At 43.5% G+C, this 10,410-nt stretch overlaps 5 protein-coding genes across 5 annotated transcripts; 3 read left to right on the forward strand and 2 right to left on the reverse strand.

Annotated features, from left to right (window-relative positions):
- Positions 1-1,209: 1,209 nt before the first annotated feature.
- Positions 1,210-2,626, reverse strand: EURHEDRAFT_548749 (alkene reductase). Its single transcript, XM_040787491.1, has one exon. The coding sequence runs from the start codon at positions 2,380-2,382 to the stop codon at positions 1,261-1,263; it is 1,122 nt and encodes a 373-aa protein (XP_040634574.1). The 5' UTR covers positions 2,383-2,626; the 3' UTR covers positions 1,210-1,260.
- An 826-nt stretch (positions 2,627-3,452) lies between these two features.
- Positions 3,453-4,516, forward strand: EURHEDRAFT_406577 (uncharacterized protein; the record flags this gene model as incomplete). Its single annotated transcript, XM_040780468.1, has 4 exons — positions 3,453-3,593; positions 3,635-3,671; positions 3,731-3,913; positions 3,981-4,516. 4 exons carry the CDS (start codon positions 3,453-3,455, stop codon positions 4,514-4,516), a joined length of 897 nt encoding a protein of 298 aa, XP_040634575.1.
- A 460-nt stretch (positions 4,517-4,976) lies between these two features.
- Positions 4,977-5,550, forward strand: EURHEDRAFT_381625 (uncharacterized protein; the record flags this gene model as incomplete). The annotated part of the gene is made up of 2 exons (XM_040779432.1): positions 4,977-5,290; positions 5,367-5,550. The coding sequence occupies 2 exons, from the start codon at positions 4,977-4,979 to the stop codon at positions 5,548-5,550; spliced, it is 498 nt and encodes a 165-aa protein (XP_040634576.1).
- A 654-nt stretch (positions 5,551-6,204) lies between these two features.
- EURHEDRAFT_390050 (uncharacterized protein) lies at positions 6,205-7,053 on the forward strand (the record flags this gene model as incomplete). The annotated part of the gene is made up of 6 exons (XM_040779817.1): positions 6,205-6,228; positions 6,291-6,356; positions 6,409-6,480; positions 6,537-6,651; positions 6,712-6,848; positions 6,904-7,053. 6 exons carry the CDS (start codon positions 6,205-6,207, stop codon positions 7,000-7,002), a joined length of 513 nt encoding a protein of 170 aa, XP_040634577.1. The 3' UTR covers positions 7,003-7,053.
- Positions 7,054-7,707: 654 nt separating this feature from the next.
- Positions 7,708-9,992, reverse strand: EURHEDRAFT_509874 (uncharacterized protein; the record flags this gene model as incomplete). Its single annotated transcript, XM_040785932.1, has 10 exons — positions 9,895-9,992; positions 9,729-9,825; positions 9,475-9,670; positions 9,196-9,375; positions 8,944-9,140; positions 8,706-8,886; positions 8,468-8,644; positions 8,194-8,406; positions 7,934-8,132; positions 7,708-7,882 (listed from the first exon to the last, which is right to left on the reverse strand). The coding sequence occupies exons 1-10, from the start codon at positions 9,957-9,959 to the stop codon at positions 7,708-7,710; spliced, it is 1,680 nt and encodes a 559-aa protein (XP_040634578.1). The 5' UTR covers positions 9,960-9,992.
- Positions 9,993-10,410: the final 418 nt, after the last annotated feature.

Here is a 10,410-nt window from a genome sequence, read left to right on the forward strand (position 1 = left end):
CGAGCTCTGTCCGACATGAACGCCCAATTGGCTTGGTTGAACCGGCGCATGTCCTTCTAATTTCGACATTAGTAACCGTAAGCAAGTTCCCATCCCTGATAAAGTACCATTTTCAGATTGAGATCCAACCCCGGAATGCTTGGAGGCTCTACTAGCGTTAGTCAAAATCCAGTGTCAACGGGGTGTACCGGTGTACCAACCTTGACGTACGAGAGGCCGCGGTTCTTCCTTGTCGACCATTCTGGAAAAATTCACATGCGATTCCCTGGTACAAGCACCATTCACACTGAGCTGAGCCAGGAGTCTCGATGCATTTAATCTGGGATGATCTCGGTCAATCTGTTGGTCCCGGACGCAACGCGGATTGATACTATTGCATTGTTACACACCTTGCGAGCATACATACATCGCAGGAACTCCGCGGTCGGCCCATACGGGATAATTTGTTGTTCACGCCCATTGTTGGGTTCATATCAGCACGTATTATGGTCGAGGGAAGTGCCAGGAGAACTGTGGCTGGTTTGATTATACTCTGCCACTTTCTCTCCGCGCCACACAAGGCTGTTTCCTGCCTCACGTATGCCTGGCCGTTACTAGAAAATAAAACATTCCACTGCACAAGGTGAAACTAAGCTTTTATCTGATAGTCACCAATGCATTATTTATGCAAAGATTATTGTATAACTCTAAGAAATTGACAAACTGCCATTTACCTCTGTACTTGATTACAGGAGACTTTTGATATACAAACCAAGACAGTATTTGATAACGGTAGAGAATAGATAGATCAGCAAATCATCCAGCTGAAAAAGGAAATACTTGCAATTTTATGCAATTGCGGTCCTTCGCGGTCAAGACCACAAGAGACCGCAAGGGACCATGGTCCGGTCCGGTCCTTGGTTGCCGACTATAGGACCGGGACCGCACCATTTCGAGGCCTACCAGTGACAGCATCATGGAATGAGAAGGAAACTAACTCTCTTTCATTGGGAAATTGCGACTAGAGTCAGCGAGGCGGTAAAAAAGTGAGTGCTCTTAGGAGCACATAGAAAAGCCATGGTTTGAATGCTAAAATTGTGGCCCTGGACCAGACAAAGGACGGATGGATGTACCTGCCCCATCCTGCATCTGCCACCACAAACATGAACCTCTCCAGGGACATTTCCGTCCTACAAAACAGAAAGGTTTCTAAGCAGGCACCTGGTGGTTGCGGGAAATAAGGTATACTTTGTCCTAGAACTAGTTATACATATTCACGACTCACGGCTGACAGCCTCCATCATTCGCCTCGCAACACTCCCACTCACGAGAAAAGTCATAGTCAATATAACCACATGGATCCTTCGGTGTGTAAAAGTGTTCGCGGTCATATGGCCGCAAAGGAATGCCTTGTCTAATCCGATAGATCAAATCCGGATTAGAAGTGAAATACCGCCCAATACCAACAATAACGTCATAATCACTATACGTCTTCTCGAGCGCCTCATCAATCTTATTCACAGTGTAGCCACCCGCCAAAATCACTGGGCTAGCCTTTCCATAGGCCTGCAGGAAGGAATCAAGCTTATCGGCAGACTCGGGCGCATCTCCGGGTCCAGAGACGCGGGATTCGACCAAATGTATATAGGCAAGCTTGAACTTGGCGAGCTCCTTGGCTAGGTGGGTGAATTGCGGGATGACATCTTTCATGCGCATTCCTTGGAAAGAGCTCCACGGACTGAGTCGAATTCCTGTCCGTTCGGGGCCGATAGCGTCAACAACTGCTTTCGTTACTTCGAGGGCGAAGCGAGAGCGGTTCTCGACGCTTCCGCCCCATTTGTCGGTGCGGGTGTTGCATGTGTCCTGGGTGAACTGGTCGATCAAGTAGCCATTTGCGCCGTGGATCTCGACGGCGTCAAAGCCGGCTTTAATAGCATTTTTAGCAGCCTGCGCATAGTCCTGAATGAATTCGTGAATCTCAGACTCATTCAGAGCTCGCGGCACTGGGTGCTTGGGCGCCATTGGAGTCGCACTGCTCGAGACAACGGGGAGCTGTTCACGTCCCAGGACAGAGGGATCTGCAGCGCGGCCCAACGCCCACAGCTGGAGAACGATGTATGATCTTTTGGCGTGGACGGCATCTGTCACCTTTCGCCACATGGCGATCTGATCGTCATTGTAAATTCCGGGTATATTGTCGTAGCCACCGCCTCGGGGAGAAATAAAGGTGGCTTCGGTGATGATCAAACTTCTAAACACTACAGCACGCTGCTGATAGTAATCTTTCATTATGGGGAGGGGAACATGAGCATCATCGGCACGGAATCGGGTCATGGGTGCCATCGCAATGCGATGGGAAAGGTCCATTGAACCAACCCTAATGGGAGTAAAGGCTTTGGGCATTTTGGAGGATATTGGAACAATGAAGATAAAGAATTGGTTTGGTCTTCTTTCATTATCCGGGATTGGAGTCCCCCAAAATAGTATATTAGAAGTCAATGCCTTGATTTGTAATGATGTCCTTTGTCTGTTGAACAACTCCCTGAACCATCATCATTACGTTTTCGAAGTGAACAAGTCTCCGAACCTTTTAAGATTCACTCCTATCAAGATCCGCGCTTCCGCATGTCCACCATCCCAATTTCGAGTATATCAGTGCGGTCTCGCTAAGCCGTATTAAAGATAACATGATAATTTGGCCGGTTTAGAGAGAGTCCACATCATCAAGTTATATTATCTAACGTATCCCACGGGCAAGCGGCGAATACGGCCGAAGTGCGAATCTTTGCCGCAACTATTCTTTTTGAAGCTTTTCAACCACCAACACCATCGAGTATGACTGAATGAGATTTCCCCTAGTTAATCATATAGCTATTTATTAGGAAAATCTCTTATAGCATGTTCAATAGTCCCACAGCCACTACAGTGTGGCCGAGCTCGCTGGCGTGGTGCATCATCATTACTAAGCTGCTCAAGCTGTGTATAAGCTGCTGAAGATGCTCACTGCCTTCCTGTATAGAAACAGAGAGGTCATTCCCTAGTTCAGTGCGTTCCCATGCCTTATTCTTCATTGTCATAGCCATGCAGTTAGGTGAGTTCTGTCATTCAATATGGAAATTCTTCCGTCACACCACCCCTATAACTAGGTCTAACTTATGGGGGGGATGCGCGGCTAAGGACTTGTAGATGGAAGCCGGTTGAGAGGCCGATGTGATGGCTCCACAATTCATCCCGAGTTATCTATATTAATAATGATCAAAACCGGGGCCCAAACTGTATGGGAAAATCGCGTGTTCAAGTATAGCACTTTCTAGTTGTCAATTGTTTGTCAGCCAAATTTATAATACGAACTGTCCAGTTACGGGTCAATTTTAGTTTAACTACGTACATTATTTATATCTCCAGCCCCAGAATTATATAGTATCAACAATATCATCACTGTTTCTACCACTATCTCACAAGTTAACATCAAGATGAGCAAATTTGACCAATTCAATGTCTTTTCCACAAATTACAAGACGGTAGAGGTCGGAATCCCCGTTGATATCTTGATACCTCGAGGATTATCTCCTGGCACCTATCCCTCTATCGTACGATTTCATGGCGGCGGCTATGTATGTATTGTCAATGGCCTCGCACTGGCTACTACTCAGAGACTCATAACATTGACATTCTCATGAAAGATGTCAGCGGTGCGAGCTTGTTTGAACTGTGGTTCCCAAACTGGGTTCTGGAATTGGCGGTTGTCAAGAAAGCCATTATTTTCTCCCCGATTATCGGTTCATCCCCGAATCGACTGGGCTGGATATTCTCGATGGCCTAGATGACCTGTGGACATGGTTACATACTGAGATGCCTAACTCTCTGGAGTGGGCCACCACCACCACGATAAGCGCAAATTCGGGTCAGTTGATGACCGTTGGCGACAGTGCTGGTGAGTGGGGAACAATCTCCCAGTCTCCTCGTGCCGTAAAATACTTTTTCTGATAAGTCTGTGGGAGGATGGCTCAGTGTGGATTTTGCTATGGGCCATGCGGCAGAGACCAGGGCTTGTATCGGAGAATTCCCGTCATTTGACCCACAATCCCCCGGTTTCACCAAGCCCGAACCCCCCAACAGCAACCCGAATGGTTCTCAGTATCCAGAGTCTACCATCGACAATCACCTGGCGAAATGTACAACTGGCAGCGTTGTAGCCTCTGATCCCACCTTGTCGCGGTTTCCAATCATAGGTGCTATGATGGAACATGGTCGATTTCTTGACTATTTTGGAAGAGCTACAAAATTATTACCTCTGGAAAGATTGAATGCAGGAGACAAGACCCTGCTTCTGTTCATCATTCACGGACTACAGGACTCAGTCGTCCCAGTGGAAGGGTCTGAAAAGTTCGTACAGAAGGTTTTGGAGCAGGATCTCAAGACAAAAGTGCAGTTGTCTTTATATCCGGGAGACCACGGTCTGGATATACCATTCAACCTTGATCACCCATGGCTGGCAGACGGATTGAAACTCGTTATCCCCTCGTGGTTGGGTTGAAAGAAAACCATTAAACACATTTCCATCCTTTTGAACTAGCTTTAGTTCTTATTTTTTGCAGCCATTGACGAGAATATTGAGTCTGGAGAAAGAAAAGAAAAGGAAACCCAGCTAGAGGATGAAGGGGTTTTTATGACTACTGGACGACAGGGTTCCACCCATGTCGGTTTGATCTATCATCATTGGTCTCATACGTAGCGTCGAACCGTATACACAACGTCAAGATGTCAAGCCGTCACACTCGGTGAGACTGAGGCAGGCAGGACAAAGCGCACTGCCACGCATCTCGGACCAAATTCGCTTTCTTTCTCTCACCTATACTCTGTCTACTCGCACAATTCTTGGTCCTATTTATTGCAATCATATTCAATGATTTTTTTTCACAACCATCCTCACTACTCATAATCAAGAAACCACTGCCACCCCCTAAACCATATCACGATCACAAACACGAAGAACCATGGTGGCCGGTACCAGTCTCGAGGATACAATCAGGTCGAGACTAGATGATGAGCTTCCTTCCATCTGCGAGTCCCGCCAGCCAGTCACCCCCGACAATGTCCTCCAACAACGAGCATCCATCACTCCAGATCATATCCCCCCTCTTTCCACCTTAATGGCTGCAGCAAACTACCATAGCCCCTCCGCCATCGTCACCTGCTGTCACTCCAGAAACAAAAGTGGTCAACCCCGTCGTGACCTTCATCGCGCAACGCGGTACCTGGGAAAAGTCATGAACTCATCATTGAAGCCGGGGCAATCGACATCGACTACGTCATACCCTGATACGGGGATATTCTCAGCACAGTCGCTACTAATAATGTTCTGGAGATGGCGCGATTTTGTTTAGAACATGGGCGGATCCGAATCGGAACCGGGTCTATGAGTGTAAAACTGTCATTGCTGCTACTGCTGAACTTGGGTGTGCAGATATGGTGGCGCTGTTATTGGAGTATGGGGCTATTTTGAAGGGGATGGGGGCTCTTATACTGGCGGCTGAGGAGGGAAAGGCTGAGATGGTAGGGTTTCTGTAACGGCTCAGCCCAGCGCCGTCATCAGCAAACATCATCACCACGGCAAACAATACCATGGAAGCAATCAAGACAAACAAGCTGCTTAGCGAGACCACACACAACCATATGGGACTTCTTCACGTAAATAGACTTGCCTCTTATTTTCTTTTCTTCTCCAGATTCGATATTCTCGTCGATGGCTACTAGTTGGTTTAGATAGGAATATCAATTCGTTAATATCTTCTAGCTATTGAGCCTGTGACAGTTTCTATTGAAGAGGGACGCTGATGTTGATGAGGTTAGTGTAGAGGATCCGCTGGATGAGAGGAAGAAGGAGGATGTGAGAAGTATAACATACCATGCGATTGAGAATGCACTTGGGAAATGGTGCAGCTGCTGATTGAGTCGGCGAGGCATTGATCAGGCATCAGTTAGTACTGTTCGGTAAGGAACCTCTATATTCCGACAATCACGTACAAGTCAAGTGCATATATGGAGTGCATAGGTCGGAGCGCCCCGCTTTATTTCTCGGAGAGCCCCGGAGTTACCTTACCGAGCCCCGCTAAATCACATGATCCACAACACTGAAGGCGCCCCAAAATTACACTCTGTCTTATGTTGAAATCCTTTATCTGCCTACGCAATTGATACACTGTCCCCATTTCTGCCGTCATAATGCCTTCTACACTTGCAGATGTGGTAAGGAAATATCAACCATGTGCTTAAGAAGCAATTAATAAATACATTATTAATGAGAGCAGCCCGCGTACAAAGCCTATCTCGCCCATGTGCCTGCTGGAACCCTGCCGCTACCTCTGATCAAGGAGGTACTAAATAAATGCTATATTATTGCTTGAAAAGCGCTTAACAAGTGCATAGGGAGAGCATGAGGAGACTGTCATTCATGTCGATGAGCTGTTCTGTCGTGTGGAAGACTGTATTCGTGGAAAAGTAAGATTCTTAATTTCACTTATTTATTATTTTTCTGATGCTAACTATGTACTTAGAAAGCATTTCCTGGGACCAATGACCTGCGTTACCATGTGAAACACTACCATAACGTTAATGTTGCGAGTCCTGGAACTGGACGGCCCAAACCAGAGGCAGTGAAGGTAGCAGTTAGTAAGTATATTTCAACTACTTTACAGGCACTTTCCAAGCACTTACAAAGGACTTCAACAGAGTTCTTCAAGAATATTATTGAAGGCCCTCCTGAGCCTGTCCCCAGCCCTTCAGAGTCCACTCATCCCGAGCCCGCCAGGGCCACCACACCCCCTGGTCATGCCAAGCCGCCATTCCCTCTCACGAAGAAGGGCACTGTAAGTACCTTGAAAGCACTTGTTTTATACCTTTTTATGTCTGATAAGTGCTCAGGTATCATGTGCTGCTATGCAACGTTGGTGCAGGGACAATGGCCATGCTGTTCCATGTGTTAGTTGTGCAGCAAAGGGATTGAGAGCAAAGGGTAAGTAAAAAAGTTTTTTGAAAGCTTGATATATGCTTATTAAGTGCTTAGGCTGCTGCAAAAATGAGGATTGTTGTGATAACTTTTGTCATTTCGACCCAAATTCATTTCCAACTGATGCAGAGTAATAGATGGTGCTTGCAATAGATATGTTTATAGAATGGATAATCTGTTTTTAAACATTAAAAAAGAACCTTTTAAAGTGTTTAATGGACCTGAGTAATATCTCCTTTGTTATTTTTTGTATAATTCTCTCTCACGTTCTAAATTCTGCAATTCAAGTTGTCGAACCTCAGCCTGTTCTCTTGCAAGCTTTACCCGTTCTTGTTCAAGCTTCAATCTTTCTCTTTCAATCTCAACTTTTGCCTTTTCAATATCAAGTTGAGCCTGTTGAACTTCTATGTTTGCAGAAGCAACCCGTCGAAGTGCAGATGAAGAGGACCTTAATTCTCAATTAGTATCCTATGACATTTATTAGGTACTTGATTAGCGCTTACCGGGTTGGAGTTCTTCCACGGCTTGAGGATTGCCTTGATAATGATCGTTCATGAATGGAAGATTGCCTTACTGAAGGTGATGATTGTTCATGCCTTAAAGATGGTGATATTATACCGGAAGCATTTGGTAATTGAACATTATCATCATCCACAGTAGGTGAACTGGATGGGTGTTGCCGCTTGCGGGAGACTAATATATATTAATTAGAACAATTATTAAACAACAGTCAAGCACTTCTTTAGTACAAGGTGCATAATGTAGTACTTACAATCCCGTTGCATATGACGCAAATAATTAGTTTCCATATTAGCTGTCCGATTGGTATGAAATATGCCAAAGGTTTCACGTCCAAGGTACTGTTGAATATCTCGCTTATCAAGAAGCCAGGCACTAGAAGATTATAAGTACTTATAAAGTGCTAGAAAGACATAAACTAAATACCTTTTTACTGCAGGCAGTAGCAATTGCTGTCTTCCAAAGGCATAGGATTTATTATGAGTTTGCTCTGCAGTATTTGTTGAGTTTCGGATAAAATGCCAATGTTCAGATGGAATTAATGAGCAGTATTTGTTTAACCCAGCTGCAATTACTGGATCTCGCTTGTGTTGTGCCCAGTGAAAGACATTATCAGTCTCATGTGCTAGGTTTGTTGTTAGTAGAGGTGCTAAAATAGCATTTATCAAGCACTAACCAGTACTCACCTTGCAATAAATCAAGTAATTTATAATAGTCCTCCATAGATTTACAGGTTAATAAACCTGCCATTCTTTGACGGATCCCATGCTGATTGGGATGATTTCCAACAGCCTTGGTAATATTTCGATGAAAGTGGACCTGGCAAAAGACTATAGTACTACGAAGATGTTCTTCAGTAGTACGCGAAGGATCAAGCTCATATAAGTACTTTCCAAGCCCTTAAAAAGCACTAGATTAGCATTTATCATGTACTAAGGCTTCCACATAAATTTTACTTACCACTTGTTTGTTTATTGTCCATGTCACAAACGATTCCTTGAAAGCCTTCTTGATGGATATGCGAGAAGTGAACTGATTGCCCAGTTACATTAGCAATAACCTGAAAGACTCTTTTAAAGAGTCGATAGTATCCAATTGGGGTCTCTTGATTGGTGAACACTCGAACTAAGGTAATGACTGAAGTTATTTTTCACTGTATTAGTGCTTATGAAGTGCCTATCAAGTAGTAAGTACTTACTTTTGCCATGGTTTGGTAAATAAGTTGTAAAGACAACTTCATTTAATTTAGCAGCCTTGAGCCGCTTATAAGACATATCAACTTCAAATGACTTGAGTGTTATAAGGAGCTCTAATTGCTCCTTCAATGCACAGATTAACATAAATTCACTCTCATCTTGATACTTTGCCTGAATATATTCCTAGAATAATAAATTAATACCCTGAAGGTATTAAAGAAGTGCTTGCAAAGTACATACCTTGATCTGAGGATTTATCTGCATTTCAAAGGCAACTCCATTATAGTGCTGCCCTTCTGGAAAATGTAAAAGCTTCTGTCTTTGAATTATAGCAGTAACCCGATCAGTGTTATTCAAACTTTGATGAACGTCTGCTAAGGTAAATGCATTGTTTTCATGGCAGAACTGCTGAAGACCAGGGGACTTTAAAAATGTGGCTAATGATTGATTAGTACTTGTATTATAGTAGGCAAATGCTTTAAAAGCACTTACATGTTGTCATATCAGGCGTGAGAGTATTGAAAATGATTTTTTCAAGACGCTGAATGATTCGTGCTGGGGTCTTAGTTAATGGTGGTGGTGGATGTTGATGAACACCTTGTGAAAGAAAGACATAGTAAGGACAGCTTTTTTGATCAATAGGAAGCAGTAAATAAAAATAAACATCACAGCCTAGTTTAAGTAAGGCTCCAGATCCTTGTGGGTGGTTGATCCCTGTATAAAAATTGTTCAGAAAAGCACTTTATATATACTAAGTAAGCAGTAACCTACCACATTTTAAGCGCCTCGTTTTTTGATGTAGTATCATGTTACATTCTTCTGGCATGGGATTGATATTATTGTCAAATAACCCCTTTAGGAGCTCAACATTCAGTTGACTTCCTAGAAGCCGGCGGTAAAAATGATATCGAGGGTTATTGAGATAATGAACACATCCAACGAAGGGTATCAATTCACCATTCACATCCTAGTCATATGAGATAAGCACCTGATATGTGCTTTATGTGTACTTGACAAGCACTTACTGGTTCCCGATGGTATTGAATGCCTGGACTACAGGTATCAAGTTGTTGTAGACATCCTTTTTGGCTTGCAAAACGACTCATAACTGAATAATAAAACCTAGAATGACTTAGCATGCACATGTCAAGCACATAAATAGTGCTCTCTAAATATTAGTATAGTACTTACGTGTATGTATTCCTTCGATTTTGATCTGGCTCAGTCAAATCAACGGCTTGTTGTGCTTGTCGCATTTGAGACCAGATGTTATTATTATATGATGTATGAGTGATTGATTTCAAACCAGAAGATAGATATTCACATATCTTTACTCCTGAACATTTCAATCGAACTTTTAGCACTGGGGCTCTTAAAAATGCACAATATATATTTTTCCTTGAGACCTCATCTTTAGAGTATTGCACCTGCCAAGTACTTAATCAATATATTCCAATCACTTAACAAGTACCTCTCACGAACCTCATCAAGGATTGTCTTAATACTCTCATTTCCATGTAAAGAGTCTTTTTTCTCAACAATATAGGAATATCCATGGGCGCTTGTCTTAGGATAATCAGGTACGCATGTAGTATATTCAATATAGTCCGAAGCAAGACTATCTGGAGCTCCCTCTGTTAAACGAATTAATGGCACTTGATGCTATAAGTAATTGTAAGTACTTAATTAGTACTAATATACATTTTT

This window comes from Aspergillus ruber, assembly GCF_000600275.1.
Source record: "Aspergillus ruber CBS 135680 unplaced genomic scaffold scaffold00042, whole genome shotgun sequence".
Classification (NCBI taxonomy): domain Eukaryota; kingdom Fungi; phylum Ascomycota; class Eurotiomycetes; order Eurotiales; family Aspergillaceae; genus Aspergillus; species Aspergillus ruber.

Coding starts and splice junctions, on each gene's coding strand:
- EURHEDRAFT_548749 (XM_040787491.1), bottom strand. CDS start 2,382: ATGCCCAAAGCCTTTACTCCCATTAGGGTTGGTTCAATGGACCTTTCC.